Raw genomic sequence first — 17,717 nt, forward strand, 5'->3', positions numbered from 1 at the left:
CCATTGTAGAGAGGATGCTGAATCCTTCATGTAATTCAACCAAAATAGCAAGGTCCAAAGACACAAATTGATTCTCTATAAAGTCCTATCTCACTAATTGATGAGATAAAAAAAAAGTGACTACCGTTGGAACAAAATTGCATTGACCACAATATAAAAATTGTATCTTCTTCTTCTTAGGCAGTCCCTCGGAACCGAGGATGACTTGCTTCCACACTAAAAATTAGTTCTCAGGTGACTGATGAGTGCAATGCGGGACCTACAGTCTCTGTCACAGGTGGGGCAGACGGTGGTTGAAGGAGCGGGTGGGTGGGGTGCTTGGGTTGACGTGCGCTCCTTGCGCTGCCTGCGCTTGGCTTCCGCTTGCTCCCGGCGAAGAGACTCGAGGTGTTCGGCGCCTTCCCGGATGCTTCTCCTCCACTTTGTTTGGTTTTGGGCCAGGGTTTCCCAGGTGTCGGTGGGGATGTTGCATTTTTGCCAAGGAGGCTTTGAGGGTGTCCTTGAAGCGTTTCCTCTGCCCACCTGGGGCTCTCTTGCCGTGCCGGAGCTCCGAGTAGAGCGCTTGTTTTGGGAGTCTCGCATCGGGCATGCGGACGATGTGACCCCTCCATCGGAGCTGATTGAGCGTGGTCAGAGCTTCGACGCTGGGGACGTTGGCCTGAGCGAGAACACTTTATCCCTAACTGCAAGTTCAAAAATTGTATATCTGTGAGAGGATTAGTCCAACCTTAGGGTTTCACTGACAACTCCTCAAGCTTGGCTCTCACGGTTTATGAGGTCATCCAAAGCCCTCGGCTGGGTCACTGCCTTACAATCCGATGACAGCCATCCAGGATCATAGTGCACATCCGCATATCCAACACAACTCATTATGATGTTTGCTTTGAGACAGCAGCATTTCAAAGCAGAGCAGTCTGCAAATGCCAACGACATTGCCTGACAGCTGATTTAATTAAGTTCTCAAAATATTTTGGCAAAATGCTTCTTGCAGAGTGGACGTAAACAGAACGTTGTATATTTACAGATTTCTTTCCCAGTCCCAATAGCCGTGATGGAGTGACAGACAGAGGATCAGGCAGGCCGCCCCTGGTCAGAAGATGTGGCATTTCCAATTATTGCGTTAATTAATGACTTGGAAACCAGAAACGCTGATGGAATATCTTGCCTCCACTCACTGTCAAGGTTAACACATGACTAATGAGCACTGGGAAGAGGTACTGTAGGGCACCTGGTGTCCGCTGGACTCTGCCTTAGCAAGGAGTCAACATCTACAGGGGAGGAGGCACAGGGGGGAAAACGGTGACAAGAAAATGTAAAAGAAATATCAATTTTTCAATGGTTTTTAACTATACATCCAGGCTGATATATATTAAAGATAGCACGTGTAGAATATTGTACAGCAATAAAGGCCCAGCGCACACAGCAATGTTTTCTTTAGCAAGAAAATAGCTTGTTGCTATTTGACAATAAGAATCAGCAGAAATGACAGCTGTTTCCTGCTGCACTTTGAGCCTAACTCACTCGGTGTACAAGCACTATGGAAACCAATGTACAGACTTTAACATACGGTGACAAAACAGCAAATCACCTCTCGCACTGGTACATAGGCTCAGTGGCGGAGCCGGTTTGGTGGGGGGGAGGTGGGGTCATGACCTCCGCAATCGCCTTGAGGTCGGCCAGCGTGGCTTTGGAGGTCCGCCTCCATTTTTGCTCCCACAGGAAACCCTGCCATCCGTCTTTGGGCTCCAGGTTACGGCCTGCGAGGCTGTGCGGTTCCCCGCTGGGCCTTCAGGCCTGGTGTGGCGGCATTCCCCAGTTCCCAGCTCAGTCCCCCCCTTTTCTGCCAATCAGCCAAATCTCGTGTCCAACCCACGCACTCGCCCCCGACCCCCAACATCCCCCCCACATCCCCCAAAGCAGGCCAACCCTTAGCTCTGCCACTGCATCGGCTGCACGCCCAGGTTTATAGAGGCCATAAAGGCCTATCTGAAGATGCAACTCACGTGGGGAAACGTTACTAAAAGCATTACTTTACCACAGCACTAAACACGCACATGACACAAGAGACGCTCACAGACATTTGCGACAGGCAATTCAGGTTATGAAAACCAGGACAGTCACATGAGAAATTACCTGTATTTCTTCAAATAGGCACTGGGGAAGGGGGGAAACAAAACATTCAGAACAAGATGTGACCAGATGTTTACACAAAATATGAAAATATAGTAATTACTCAAAATGAAAGATCATTCATTTTTTTAAATGAGAAAGTCTCAGGTGGCACAGTGGGTTAAATACACTGTCCATTTGCCCCCCCCGAAATTTAGGCTTGAATCCAGATGGGATGAACATTCCCTCTCCACTGCCTGTCAGGATCCAACTTGAACTGAACGGGAGGCAGTCTCAGCTCATCTACGTGGGGCCATAATTTAGCCCAATGCAGCACTAAATTGGCATTCTCTGTTTTTGCATTGCACGAGGACGTCACGCTGGAGCAGTGAGAGGCAGCACGTCTGGGCTAAGGTGAAAGACACAATTGTTGGGGGCAGAGTACGAGAGTATTAATCTGCATCTAACCATGTTGTACGCCACTCGGGAGCGCTTGACCCTGACAGCGGGTGACAATAAAAAGTGAATTAAGTGTTCCATTTCCTCGCTTTGATAATTGCAATATTCATTACAAATACAATGAAAGAAAATCATCTCATTACATACTGAATGGACAGAAATAAATGTGAGCATAAATACAAATCTAATTATTATTTTAATATTGTACATTTGGCAATGAAAAACAAACAGGTGGGAACTAAAATGAACGCAAGAAAATGATGTACAGACAATAATACACATTTTCAGCAGGAAATATATCCTAACCTGATAGGGAAATTCAGCTTGGAACTAAGCTCGAAAAACAGTCCTCGAGCTTGAATTTATAATGAGATCAAATGTCTGCAGTTAACAGGAATTAACCAAAGGGAGAAAGTTCAACAAAAAACATACTTTCAAATGCCAAATCTGAGGGAAAATGTTGCTACTTCTTTTACAGCTTTTAGTCATTCTACTTTCTTAATGAGAGTGTGTTATCGAGCCAGAGTTAAGGAATGCCAATGCTCTCCTGAAAAGCGCTGTATTGAGCAGTAACTGGCTATTAAACGCACTTAATTACTGCTCAAAGCTTGGGGGAAAAAAATCTACTGTAGCAAGCCAATGTTGGCACATTCAGTAACACTGTCCAGCCAGTTAAAAAATATATCATTTAGTACGCCTGGGTGAGAGGTGCAGATCCACAGTGCAGGACATTACCAACATTGAACAATTAAGAGAAACGATGAGGAAAGTCAAGATGTAGGAATCAGGTGACATCAAAATTAGATTTAAAAATGATTGGATTGTCGGTGGAAGTGTTGACTGTGGGAGGTGAGGAGTTCCACAGTTGGGATTGTTGGCGGGTTTACTGTGGGAGGAGAGGAGTTCCACAGTTGGGATTGTCGGTGGAAGGGTTGACTCAGGGAGGTGAGGAGTTCCACAGTTGGGATTGTCGGCGGAAGGGTTGACTGTGGGAGGTGAGGAGTTCCACAGTTGGGAATGTCGATGCAAGGGTTGATGTGGGAGGTGAGGAGTTCCACAGTTGGGATTGCCGGTGGAAGGGTTGATGTGGGAGGTGAGGAGTTCCACAGTTGAGAATGTCGGTGGAAGGGTTGACTCAGGGAGGTGAGGAGTTCCACAGTTGGGAATGTCGATGGAAGGGTTGATGTGGGAGGTGAGGAGTTCCACAGTTGGGATTGTCGGTGGAAGGGTTGATGTGGGAGGTGAGGAGTTCCACAGTTGGGAATGTCGGTGGAAGGGTTGATGTGGGAGGTGAGGAGTTCCACAGTTGGGAATGTCGGTGGAAGGGTTGACTCAGGGAGGTGAGGAGTTCCACAGTTGGGATTGTCGGTGGAAGGGTTGACTCAGGGAGGTGAGGAGTTCCACAGTTGGGATTATCGGTGGAAGAGTTGATGTGGGAGGTGAGGAGTTCCACAGTTGGGATTGTCGGTGGGAGGATTGATGTGGGAGGTGAGGAGTTCCACAGTTGGGATTGTCGGTGGAAGGGTTGACTCAGGGAGGTGAGGAGTTCCACAGTTGGGATTGTCGATGGAAGGGTTGACTGTGGGAGGTGAGGAGTTCCACAGTTGGGATTGTCGGCGGAAGGTTGACTGTGGGAGGTGAGGAGTTCCACAGTTGGGATTGTCGGTGGAAGGTTGACTGTGGGAGGTGAGGAGTTCCACAGTTGGGATTGTCGGTGGAAGGGTTGATGTGGGAGGTGAGGAGTTCCACAGTTGGGATTGTGGGCGGAAGGTTGGCTGTGGGAGGTGAGGAGTTCCACAGTTGGGATTGTCGGTGGAAGGTTGACTGTGGGAGGTGAGGAGTTCCACAGTTGGGATTGTCGGTGGAAGGGTTGATGTGGGAGGTGAGGAGTTCCACAGTTGGGATTGTCGGCGGAAGGTTGACTGTGGGAGGTGAGGAGTTCCACAGTTGGGATTGTCGGTGGAAGGTTGACTGTGGGAGGTGAGGAGTTCCACAGTCGGGATTGTCGGTGGAAGGGTTGATGTGGGAGGTGAGGAGTTCCACAGTTGGGATTGTCGGCGGAAGGGTTGACTCAGGGAGGTGAGGAGTTCCACAGTTAGGATTGTCGGTGGAAGGGTTGACTGTGGGAGGTGAGGAGTTCCACAGTTGGGAATGTCGGTGGAAGGGTTGATGTGGGAGGTGAGGAGTTCCACAGTTGGGAATGTCAGTGGAAGGGTTGACTGTGGGAGGTGAGGAGTTCCACAGTTGGGAATGTCAGTGGAAGGGTTGACTGTGGGAGGTGAGGAGTTCCACAGTTGGGAATGTCGGTGGAAGGGTTGATGTGGGAGGTGAGGAGTTCCACAGTTGGGAATGTTGGTGGAAGGGTTGATGTGGGAGGTGAGGAGTTCCACAGTTGGGATTGTTGGTGGAAGGGTTGATGTGGGAGGTGAGGAGTTCCACAGTTGGGATTGTCGCTGGAAGGGTTGACTGTGGGAGGGGAGGAGTTCCACAGTTGGGATTGTCGCTGGAAGGGTTGACTGTGGGAGGTGAAGAGTTCCACAGTTGGGATTGTCGGTGGGAGGATTGATGTGGGAGGTGAGGAGTTCCACAGTTGGGATTGTCGATGGAAGGGTTGACTCAGGGAGGTGAGGAGTTCCACAGTTGGGATTGTCGGTGGAAGGGTTGATGTGGGAGGTGAGGAGTTCCACAGTTCGGATTGTCGGTGGGATGGTTGATGTGGGAGGTGAGGAGTTCCACAGTTGGGATTGTCGATGGAAGGGTTGACTCAGGGAGGTGAGGAGTTCCACAGTTGGGATTGTCGGTGGAAGGATTGACTGTGGGAGGTGAGGAGTTCCACAGTTGGCTATGTCGGTGGAAGGATTGACTGTGGGAGGTGAGGAGTTCCACAGTTGGGATTGTCGGTGGAAGGGTTGACTCAGGGAGGTGAGGAGTTCCACAGTTGGGATTGTCGGTGGAAGGGTTGATGTGGGAGGTGAGGAGTTCCACAGTTGGGATTGTCGGTGGAAGGGTTGATGTGGGAGGTGAGGAGTTCCACAGTTGGGATTGTCGGTGGAAGGGTTGACTCAGGGAGGTGAGGAGTTCCACAGTTGGGATTGTCGGTGGAAGAGTTGATGTGGGAGGTGAGGAGTTCCACAGTTGGGATTGTCGGTGGAAGGGTTGATGTGGGAGGTGAGGAGTTCCACAGTTGGGATTGTCGGCGGAAGGTTGACTGTGGGAGGTGAGGAGTTCCACAGTTGGGATTGTCGGTGGAAGGGTTGATGTGGGAGATGAGGAGTTCCACAGTTGGGATTGTGGGCGGAAGGTTGACTGTGGGAGGTGAGGAGTTCCACAGTTGGGATTGTCGGTGGAAGGGTTGATGTGGGAGGTGAGGAGTTCCACAGTTGGGATTGTCGGCGGAAGGTTGACTGTGGGAGGTGAGGAGTTCCACAGTTGGGATTGTCGGTGGAAGGGTTGACTGTGGGAGGTGAGGAGTTCCACAGTTGGGATTGTCGGTGGAAGGGTTGATGTGGGAGGTGAAGAGTTCCACAGTTGGGATTGTCGGTGGAAGGGTTGACTGTGGGAGGTGAGGAGTTCCACAGTTGGGATTGTCGGTGGAAGGGTTGATGTGGGAGGTGAGGAGTTCCACAGTTGGGATTGTCGGTGGAAGGGTTGATGTGGGAGGTGAGGAGTTCCACAGTTGGGATTGTCGATGGAAGGGTTGACTGTGGGAGGTGAGGAGTTCCACAGTTGGGATTGTCGGTGGAAGGGTTGATGTGGGAGGTGAAGAGTTCCACAGTTGGGATTGTCGGTGGAAGGGCTGACTGTGGGAGGTGAGGAGTTCCACAGTTGGGATTGTCGGTGGAAGGGTTGATGTGGGAGGTGAGGAGTTCCACAGTTGGGATTGTCGGTGGAAGGGTTGATGTGGGAGGTGAGGAGTTCCACAGTTGGGATTGTCGGTGGAAGGGTTGATGTGGGAGGTGAGGAGTTCCACAGTTGGGATTGTCGGTGGAAGGGTTGATGTGGGAGGTGAGGAGTTCCACAGTTGGGATTGTCGGTGGAAGGGTTGACTCAGGGAGGTGAAGAGTTCTACAGTTGGGATTGTCGGTGGGAGGGTTGATGTGGGAGGTGAGGAGTTCCACAGTTGGGATTGTCGGTGGGAGGGTTGATGTGGGAGGTGAGGAGTCCCACAGTTGGGATTGTCGGTGGAAGGGTTGATGTGGGAGGTGAGGAGTTCCACAGTTGGGATTGTCGGCGGAAGGTTGACTGTGGGAGGTGAGGAGTTCCACAGTTGGGATTGTCGGTGGAAGGTTGACTGTGGGAGGTGAGGAGTTCCACAGTTGGGATTGTCGGTGGAAGGGTTGATGTGGGAGGTGAGGAGTTCCACAGTTGGGATTGTCGGTGGAAGGGCTGACTCAGGGAGGTGAGGAGTTCCACAGTTGGGATTGTCGGTGGAAGGGTTGATGTGGGAGGTGAGGAGTTCCACAGTTGGGATTGTCGGTGGAAGGGTTGATGTGGGAGGTGAGGAGTTCCACAGTTGGGATTGTCGGTGGAAGGGTTGATGTGGGAGGTGAGGAGTTCCACAGTTGGGATTGTCGGTGGGAGGGTTGATGTGGGAGGTGAGGAGTTCCACAGTTGGGATTGTCGGTGGAAGGGTTGACTCAGGGAGGTGAAGAGTTCCACAGTTGGGATTGTCAGTGGGAGGGTTGATGTTGGAGGTGAGGAGTTCCACAGTTGGGATTGTCGGTGGGAGGGTTGATGTGGGAGGTGAGGAGTCCCACAGTTGGGATTGTCGGTGGAAGGGTTGACTGTGGGAGGTGAGGAGTTCCACAGTTGGGATTGTCGGTGGAAGGTTTGATGTGGGAGGTGAGGAGTTCCACAGTTGGGATTGTCGGTGGAAGGGTTGACTCAGGGAGGTGAAGAGTTCTACGGTTGCAAGGTTTTGTGAAAGAAAAATGACATACGATGGCATAAGGAACCAAAAGGGTTGGGAAAGGGAAGGTTAAATAATGTTCAAATGAGCTTGAAGCATGAGAAAGAAGGAGTAAATAGGGCAAAATGGAGCGAATTAAAAGGGGTCTTTTAACCCTCTCAGTATGCTGGAACATCTCTTTAAGACTTAGTAGTCTCTATGGCAGGTGTCAGTGATAAGACCCAAGGCAATCGATCTAGGGTTGGGGTATCAGCATGTAGCAGGCCCGTGATTGTACGGTTCTGGTACCAGCTCCATTTGTGTGTAGCAAGGATACAAGGGGCCTGTATTTGTTGTGGTTTGTTGCTGTCTTTTTGAATACAGTAACAAGAATTGAATGTGATTAGTCATACGGTGGTGGTAGTGTACTGTTACCCATTCAGCAGGAACAATTTGTATAAAAGAATGGTCAATGATGCCTTTGGATGTCTCTTGCCAGCTATCTAATAATGGCAATAAAAACTGAAAATGCTGGTAATACTCAGCAGGTCAGGCAGCATCTGTGGAGAGAGAAACAGGGTTAACGTTTCAGGTCGATGACCCTTCGTCAGAACGACCTGAAACGTTAACTCTGTTTCTCTCTCCACGGGCGCTGCCTGACCTGCTGAGTGTTTCCAGCATTTTCTGTTTTTTATATCAGATTTCCAGCATCCGCAGTATTTTGCTTTTGTATCTAATAATGGCACCTGTCTTACCTTCTGTGTGGCATTTCCTGATCTTCTTCTCTGGTCCTTCGTAGAATTGAATCGTTGCAAGGTGGTTCGGGGGTAGTTGACATGACGCTGGGGAATCGCGGTCTCAGTGTTTGCTATAACACAAAGAACAGGGTCTGGAAACTCTCTGAGGTGCACCATTTAATCCCGAATGAGTCATTGCTCCTGGAAAGCTGTGTGGTCTTATGTTTTTAATGAGAAGTTAGTTCTATTGTTCACATTGGTTAAAGAACACTTGGCTAATGGGAACATTGTTTTAAAGGGATTATTTTTGGCCAGTGGCTAAATGCGTTGCTTGTTCTGGTACAACAGCAACAACAACAACAACTTGCATTTACTGAACAACTTTAATGTAGTAAAATGTCCCAAGGCGGTTGACATGAATCAACTGAGCGGCCTGCGGGTGGCGCTGTCCAGGGAGAGTATAAATACTCGGGCACGGGCCCAGCTTGCGCAGGACATTCTTAACAGGAACTAGTGAAGGACACAACTAGACCTCCATGTTGTAAAATAGTTGATTAAAGCTTTGTTTAACGCTTAGACCAAGTGCCTAGTAGTTTTCTTACGTCAGCAGTAATAAGTCAAACAGACCAGGGGCGGGGGGCAGGGGGGGGTGTGGGGGGGCGGTCTAAGGTTTGATGTCTGGTTAGCTAATCTCAAGCAGGTTGAGGTGGCAACATTACAATTGAAACCAGTGTTTTCAGGATAACTGAGAAAAAAGCAATTCGGCAGACCTCCAGCTCCTGGTCATTATCCACTGACTCTTCATCTAGAAAGTGCTTGTGTGTGGATGTCAGGTGAGAACAGAAGCAGGATCAACTCTAGTGCCCATGGCCAAATACCCTGCCAACACTCCAAGCGGACACAATGAAGAATGACCATATGGGTGAGACATTAGTGGAACAATGAAGGACACAAAGGTAGAATGTTGCCATTGTCTACACGTTCTTTCATTGGGAGAGGCAGGGCTCAATCTGATGCATTTCAGCCCAAATATGGATATTGAATGAATTCTTTTGAAATGGATCAATTCAGATCATTGACTTGGATAGAGAACTGGTTGGCAGACAGAAAGCAAAGAGTTGGAATAAACGGGTCTTTTTCCGAGTGGCAGGCAGTGACTAGTGGGGTACCGCAGGGATCGGTCCTTGGACCCCAGTTATTCACAATATATATTAATGATCTGGACGAGGGAACTAGATGTAATATCTCCAAGTTTGCAAACGACACAAAGCTGGGTGGGCGTGTGTGCTGTGAGGAGGATGCCGAGAAACTCCAGTATGATTTGGACAGGTTGGGTGATTGGGCAGAAGCATGGCAGATGCAATATAACGTGGATAAATGCGAGGTTATCCACTTTGGTGTCAAAAACAGGAAAGCACATTATTATCTAAATGGCAACAGATTGGGAGAAGGGGAAGTGCAACGAGACCTGGGTGTCCTTGTGCACCAGTCGCTGAAAGTAAGCATGCAGGTGCAGCAGGCGGTTAAGAAGGAAAATAGCATGTTGGCCTTCGTAGCGAGAGGGTTCGAGTACAGGAACAAGGATGTCTTGCTGCAGTTGTACAGGGCCTTGGTGAGGCCACATCTTGAGTATTGTGTGCAGTTTTGGTCAACTTATCTGAGGAAGGATGTTCTTGCCATGGAAGGAGTGCAGCGAAGATTCACCAGGCTGATACCTGGGATGGCAGGAATGACGTATGAGGAGAGATTGGGTTGATTGGGCTTGTACTCGCTGGAGTTTAGAAGAATGAGAGGGGATCTCATCGAAACTTATAAAATTCTAACAGAACTAGACAGACTAGATGCTGGAAGGATGTTCCCGATGGTCGGGGAGTCCAGAACCAGGGGTCACAGTCTAAGGATAAGGGGTAAGCCATTTAGGACAGAGATGAGGAGGAATTTCTTCACCCAGAGAGTGGTGAACCTGTGGAATTCTCTGCCAAAGAAGGCAGTAGAGGCCAATTCATTAAATATATTCAAGAAGGAGTTGGATATATTTCTTAAGGCTAAAGGGATCAAGGGATATGGGGAGAAGGCAGGGACAGGGTACTGAATTTGGATGATCAGCCATGATCTCATTGAATGGTGGAGCAGGCTCGAGGGGCCGAATGGCCTACTCCTGCTCCTATCTTCTATGTTTCTATTTCAGGTTGGGTGGGATGCCCATCTCTTGGACGAGTAAACCTTCTAATGACTGAAGCGCAACTGGGAACGAGTTTTCTCGAGATAGCTACCGTGACTAACGACTCAAGTGCATGATGGCCAGCAGACAAAGCAGCCGGCAAAACCTTACCTTTCTAGTTCAACTTGGGGTCTCACGGTCCATAGGATCAGTTCAAATGAAAAAGGGCACACGCATCCCTTTCATCGTTTCACCCCTTCCATTCACCTCTCTCTTTCAATTGTTCTCTTTCGGCTTTTAATTCTCCATAGTTGCTATTCACAATGCTTAGTGTAAGTAAAATCACCGGGTAAGACACGAGCACCACCCTTGCCTACATGAGGGGAATATGGGCAACAGCTGCCATTTCGCTTTGTGCACAACACATTCCTTTTAGCAAATAAAAATGCTCTCTTTGACTCGCACAGCAGTTTTACTTCCACTCCAAAACAGCTCATCAGGTTGGTTGCCAAAGCATTTGGTAAAGTCAGCAATGTTTATTTTGGGTCACCACGACAACAGAAGTGGTTGCATTATGCAGTTTTTATACCGAAGTTCATCTCTTCACCCTGCCCTGTGTTCATAATAAAACCTAATGCAGATGGAAGAGGACTGTGAGGTCAAAATAGAGGAGGGAAATGGCACAGCAAAGAGTGGAGAGTATAAATGAAATGTCACTGTGAAGCAACTAATAATTGCTTGTTGGCTTTCATTGTTGCCCATTTTCCTAGATTGCCTGAGGGTGCGTTCCTGTGATTCACATAAACTAGAACAGAAACTAACAAGCAGGTAATAAAAAATAATCCTGGGCTTCCTATGTACTGCATTAGTCTGGGGGTCCTAACACCAACAATAAAACATTAGGGGGTGAAATTCGGCTCCTTTGCGCCTGCCATTACCGCCTCCAGGGGGTGCTAATGGGATGCAAAGAGGTTATCGCCCACGGGGAGGGGGTGAAAAAAGAGCCTCGTGCGAAATTCGGCGGGGTGTTGCTGAGGCGCTATCTGATAGCGCCGTGCCCCCGCCGGTAGCGCCCCGGGCCGCCATGCCTCCAGTGATGACGTCATCGCTGTGCGTCGCGTCCCCTTACCGCCCCGCGGCAGAAATTCGTCCGCACCCCACGAGGCTGCCGCGGGCGATGTCAGCGCCAGCCTCACGGGTCGCGAGCCGGGCCGACCTCCGCTTGTGGGGCGGTATTTAAAGGGCAGGTGCGGGCCGCGACTGGTCCCGCCATTTAATTGTTTTAATTGCTCCGTGGTGGGACGTGGCGTGGTCCTGGCCGCCATCGCGCAGCCCGGCACCGCGTCTCTGCGCCAGGCTGCTGCCATGGCACCACGCCGCCCTGGTGGCCTCGTTGGGGCCATCGGAGGCCCTGCAGAGTGCGCCGCGGCCCTCCCCTTTAATTGAAGGGGAGGGGCGTTGAATGGCGGCAGCGCTCTGTGGAGCCCCATTGAAAACCCGGTGATCGGCCTGTGCGGGACCTCCAGACCGCGGCACGGCCACGCACGGCCGCACAGCTTAATGGGAACATTGGTGGTGTATGAAAACTACTAGGCACTTGGTCTAAGCGTTAAACAAAGCTTTAATCAACTGTTTTACAACATGGAGGTCTAGTTGTGTCCTTCACTAGTTCCTGTTAAGAATGTCCTGCGCAAGCTGGGCCCGTGCCTGAGTATTTATACTCTCCCTGGACAGCGCCACCCGCAGGCTGCTCAGTATTATTTCATAAGTCTTTCTTTCATGAATGACTGATTCATGTCAATTGGTATCCGGCATTCCCGTTGATTTTCCGCCAAAATTACTGCATCCGATCGGGAGAATCCCCAGGGGAAAATTTCCGTCGACTGAATTCTCTCCACAGTTTACAGATTTTATCCAGCTCTTGGGCTGCCTCGCCAAACGCGACTGACTCCAAGCAGCCAGGATGGGACACAGACCAGTGATTCCCATTCAATATTTTTTTTTCTCTCTCTGGCAGTTCAAACAGAACATTTCTCCACCCGTTGTCTCTTTGTTTGGATGCCAGAATACTCCTCAAAGGGTTAACACGACAGACAAGTGAAATGCGTCGAGAGCGGGTTATAAATAGCTGTCAAAGTTACTTACCGCTATACTCAGAGGATCGCAGCCGTTCATGGAATTAAGGGGTTCCATCTTGGTACTGCTGACATCTGACAAATCTTCATCTAAATACGTTGGAGGACGGGAACGGGGAGTTCAGATGTTAGTAGCGCAAGACAATGGGGGGGACGCATATCCGTTAATGTACCGGAGAACTCACAATATGCCAGGAGCAGCGAACACAATGTGCAATCTGCCACCCTTCTTTTCATCCCAACCCATTATGTCGTCACTCTGCTCATTCTGTCAGTTAACACAAAAGTAATTTTTAAAAAAGCACAAAATAAAGAACATGACTGGCATAATGTCGTTGGAAAAGAAATCTTGCACGTCCCACCAACAGCTGATGGCAAGCGTGGTGGTGATCTTTATTTCTGTGGCGGGAAGGAACCTTCAGAATGTTGGGCAGATTGCACCAGGTTAAAAAACCTGACAACTTCTTGCCTGCTGTAGATTACAACAAATACCTTGTTGGCAAAGTCATTATGCATACTTCAATGGACACTCCTCAAATTTCAAATTAATTACTGGAGGCTCAATAACCTGAAGTATAATCACAGCGGACGTTTTCAACCTTTTGTCATTATCTCCAGAGGTTTTGAAGGACCTCTGAAATCATTTAGGGTGGTTACACTCTTAAAGCCAGTATTTTGAAGAAGTGCGGGTTAAAGGGGGCACAGTCTTCACAAAAAAAGCATTTGGCAAAATTAATTTTTAATTGTCTGTTTCAATGTCATTAATAATAATGGCCCTGAACTTCTGACCCCCATGGGTGCGTACGAGGTGTGTACGCGCCCGTAGGGGCCGCGCAAGTTCCGGGTTTAGGCATGCGAAGTGCATGCGCTGAAACCCGGAACGTGCGATCTGTCATTGACAGATCATCCGCACGCCCAAGAAAAGTGCCTCTGCGGGTGGAGAGTTGCGCTATTTGCTCAACTTCTGCCCGCTGAAAGGCCATAGAATTCTTATGCCTGGTAAAAGCACCAGCATAAGAGTTAAAAAAAATAGAAATATAAGATTTTATCACTCACTTATAAATTAAAAACCCTGTCCAATTGCTCGGCCCCGTGGTATGCTCCTCCTGCACTATGTGGGAAATCAGGGACACTTCCTGTGTCCTTGACGACCATGTGTGCGGGAAGTGTATCCAGCTGCAGCTGCCGACAGACCGCATTGTGGTGCTGCAGCTGTGAATGGATACATACTGGAGCATTCGCGATGCTGAGGACATCATGGATAGCACGTTTAGGGAGATGGTCACACTGCAGGTAAAGGCTGCACAGGCAGGAAAGGAATGGGTGACCACCAGGCAGAATAGTAGGCGCAGGCAGGTAGTGCAGGGGTCCCCTGTGGCCATCCCCCTTTCAAACAGATATACCACTTTGGATATTGTTGAGGGAGATGGCTTATCAGGGGAAGGCAGCAGCAGCCAACTTCCTGGCACCATGGGTGGTCCTGCTGCACAGGACGGGAGGAAAAAGAGCGGGAGAGCTATAGTGATAGGGGATTCTATTGTAAGGGGAATAGATAGGTGTTTCTGCGGCCGCAAACGAGACTCCAGGATGGTATGTTGCCTCCCTGGTGCAAGGATCAAGGATGTCTCGGGGCGGAGGAGGGGGAGGGTGAACAGCCAGTTGTCATGGTGCATATAGGTACCAACGATGTGGGTAAAAAACGGGATGAGGACCTAAAAGCTGAATATAGGGAGTTAGGAGGTAAATTAAAAAATAGGACCTCAAAGGTAGTAATCTCAGGATTGCTGCTAGTGCCACATGCTAGTCAGAGTACAAATAGAAGGATATTTCAGATGAATACGTGGCTAGAGGAATGGTGCAAGGGGGAGGGATTCAAATTCCTGGGACACTGGAACCGGTTCTGGGGAGGTGGGACCAGTACAAACTGAACGGTTTGCACCTGGGTGAGACTGGAACTGATGTCCTAGGGGGCGTGTTTGCTAGTGCTGTTGGGGAGGGTTTAAACTAAAATGGTAGGGGGTTGGGAACCTGTGCAGGGAGACAGAGGAAAGGAAAGCAAGGATCGAAACAAAAGACAGGAAGGGGAAAAGCAAAAGTGGAAGGCAGATAAATCAAGGGCGTAACTCAAACAGGGCCACAGTAAATAATAATTCTAAAAGGACTAAGAGTGTTAAAAAATCTAGCCTGAAGGCTTTGTGTCTTAATGCGAGGAGCATTCGTAATAAGGTGGATGAAGTAGCTGCGCAAATAGATGTAAACAGATATGATATAATTGGGATTATGGAGACATGGCTCCAGGGTGACCAAGACTGGGAATTCAACATCCAGGGGTATTCAATATTCAGGAAGGACAGGAAAAAAGGAAAAGGAGGTGGGGTAGCATTGCTGGTTAAAGAGGAGATTAATACAATTGTAAGGAAGGATATTAGCTTTGATGATGTGGAATCTGAATGGGCAGAGCTGAGAAATACCAAGGGGCAGAAAACATTAGAGGGAGTTGTATACAGACCCCCAAACAGTAATGCTAAGGTTGGGGATGGCATTAAACGGGAAATTAGAGATGCGTGCAATAAGGGCACAGCCGTTATCATGGGTGACTTTAATCTACATATAGATTTGGCTAACCAAATTAGTAACAATACTGTGGAGGAGGAATTCCTAGAGTGTATACAGGATGGTATCCTGGACCAATATGTCGAGGAACCAACTAGAGATCAGGCCATCTTAGACTGGGTATTATGTAATGAGAAAGGATTAATTAGCAATCTTGTTGTGCGAGGCCCCTTGGGGAGGAGCGATCATAATATGAATGAATTCTTCATTAAGATGGAGAGTGAAGTAGTTGACTCAGAGACTAGGGTCCTGAATTTAAATAAAGGAAATTATGATGGTATGAGGCATGAGTTGGCTAGGATGGATTGGGAAATGTTACTTAAAGGGTTGACGGTGGATAGGCAATGGCAAACATTTAAAGATCGCATGGAAGAACTACAGAATTTGTTCATCCCTGTTTGGCATAAAAATAAAACAAAACAGGTGACTCAACCGTGGCTAACAAGGGAAATTATGGATAGCATATGATCCAAGGAGAGGACATATAATTTGGCCAGAAAAAGCAGCAAACCTGAGGATTGGGAGCAGTTTAGGATCCAGCAAAGGCGGACAAAGGGATTAATTAAGAGGGGGAAAATAGATTATGAGAGTGAGCTTTCAGGGAACATAAAAACTGACTGTAAAAGCTTCTATAGATGTGTGAAGAGAAAAAGATTGGTGAACTCAGGCGTAGGTCCCTTGCAGTCAGAATCAGGGGAATTTATAATGGGGAACAAAGAAATGGCAGACCATTTAAATACATATACTTTGGTTCTGTCTTCACAAAGGAGGACACAAAAAACCTCCCAGAGAGGTCGGGGAACATAGGGTCTAATGAGAGGGAGGAATTGAATGAAATCAGTATTTGTAGGGAAATGGTGTTAGGGAAATTGACGGGATTGAAGGCCGATAAATCCCCAGGGCCTAATAATTTACATCCTAGGGTACTTAAGGAAGTGGCCCTAGAAATAGTAGATGTATTGCTGGTCATCTTCCAAAATGGAACAGTTCCCATGGATTGGAGGATAGCTAATGTAACCCCACCATTTAAAAAAGGTGGTAGAGAGAAAACGGGGAATTATAGACCGGTGAGCCTGACATCGGTAGTGGGGAAAATGCTAGAGTCCATTATAAAAGATGTAATAGCAGAGCACTTGGAAAACAGTGACAGGATCGGACAAAGTCAACATGGATTTACAAAAGGTAAATCATGCTTGACTAATCTACCGGAATTTTTTGAGGATGTAACTGGTAGAATAGATAAGGGAGAACCAGTGGATGTGGTGTATTTGGACTTTCAGAAGGCTTTCGATAAGGCCCCACATAAGAGATTAGCGTGTAAAGTTAAAGCACATGGGATTGGGGGTAAGGTACTGTCTTGGATGGAGAACTGGTTGGCAGACAGGAAGCAAAGAGTTGGAATAAACGGGTCTTTTTCTGAGTGGCAGGCAGTACCGCAGGGATCAGTGCTAGGACCTCAGCTATTCACAATATATATAAATGATCTAGACGAGGGAACTAGATGTAATATCTCCAAGTTTGCAGAAGAGACAAAGCTGGGTGGGCGTGTGTGCTGTGAGGAGGATGCAGAGAAACTCCAGTGTGATTTGGACAGGTTGGGTGATTGGGCAGATGCATGGCAAATGCAGTATAATGTGGATAAATTATCTGAACGGCAATAGATTGGGAAAAGGGGAAGTGCAACGAGACCTGGGTGTCGTCCTTGTGCACCAGTCGCTGAAGGTAAGCATGCAGGTGCAGCAGGCGGTTAAGAAGGCAAATGGTATGTTGGCCTTCATAGCGAGAGGATTCGAGTACAGGAGCAAGGATGTCTTGCTGCAGTTGTACAGGGCCTTGGTGAGACCACACCTTGAGTATTGTGTGCAGTTTTGGTCGCCTTATCTGAGGAAGGATGTTCTTGCCATGGAGAGAGTGCAGTGAAGATTCACCAGACTGATACCTGAGATGGCAGGAATGACGTATGAGGAGAGATTGGGTCGATTAGGCTTATATTCGCTAGAGTTTAGAAGAATGAGAGGGGATCTCATTGAAACTTATAAAATTCTAACAGGACTAGACAGACTAGATGCAGGAAGGATGTTCCCGATGGCGGGGGAGTCCAGAACCAGGGATCACAGTCTAAGGATAAGGGGTAAGCCATTTAGGACAGAAATGAGGAGAAATTTCTTCACCCAGAGAGTGGTGAACCTGTGGAATTCTCTGCCACACAAGGCAGTTGAGGCCAATTCATTAAATATATTCAAGAAGGAGTTAGATATATTTCTTAAGGCTAAAGTGACCAATGGATATGGGGAGAAAGCAGGGACAGGGTACTGAATTTGGTTGATTAGCTCTGATCTCATTAAATGGCGGAACAGGCTTGGGGGGCCGAATTGCCTACTCCTGCTCCTATCTTCCATGTTTCTATAAGGTAAGTATATATTAAGCCCCGTTGAAACATATAAACATTTTTCAAAAAATTAAATTTTTGTTTAACATATTTAATTAAATATATGTAACGATTTTTCGTTATTTATTTCAGTGTGTTGGCGCATTTGTGCAGTCATCCCCATTCATACTTTTGATAGTTCCGGGCGTACAGAACTGTCAAATGTATGAATGGGGAATCCCTTCTT

At 48.1% G+C, this 17,717-nt stretch overlaps 1 protein-coding gene across 1 annotated transcript in view; it reads right to left on the minus strand.

Moving 5' to 3' along the window:
* The window catches only part of card11 (caspase recruitment domain family, member 11), a 262,608-nt gene that overhangs the window by 68,360 nt on the left and 176,531 nt on the right, over window positions 1-17,717 (minus strand). Inside the window, exons 11-12 of the mRNA XM_086000284.1 lie at window positions 12,500-12,579; window positions 8,212-8,324 (exon numbers count right to left, since the gene is read on the minus strand). Of these exons, the coding sequence (XP_085856410.1) occupies window positions 8,212-8,324; window positions 12,500-12,579 (193 nt within the window). The remainder of the gene's footprint in view (window positions 1-8,211; window positions 8,325-12,499; window positions 12,580-17,717) is intronic.

Source organism: Somniosus microcephalus, chromosome 11 (assembly GCF_052327205.1).
Source record: "Somniosus microcephalus isolate GS21.2 chromosome 11, FLI_Smic_1.0, whole genome shotgun sequence".
NCBI classification, from domain to species: domain Eukaryota; kingdom Metazoa; phylum Chordata; class Chondrichthyes; order Squaliformes; family Somniosidae; genus Somniosus; species Somniosus microcephalus.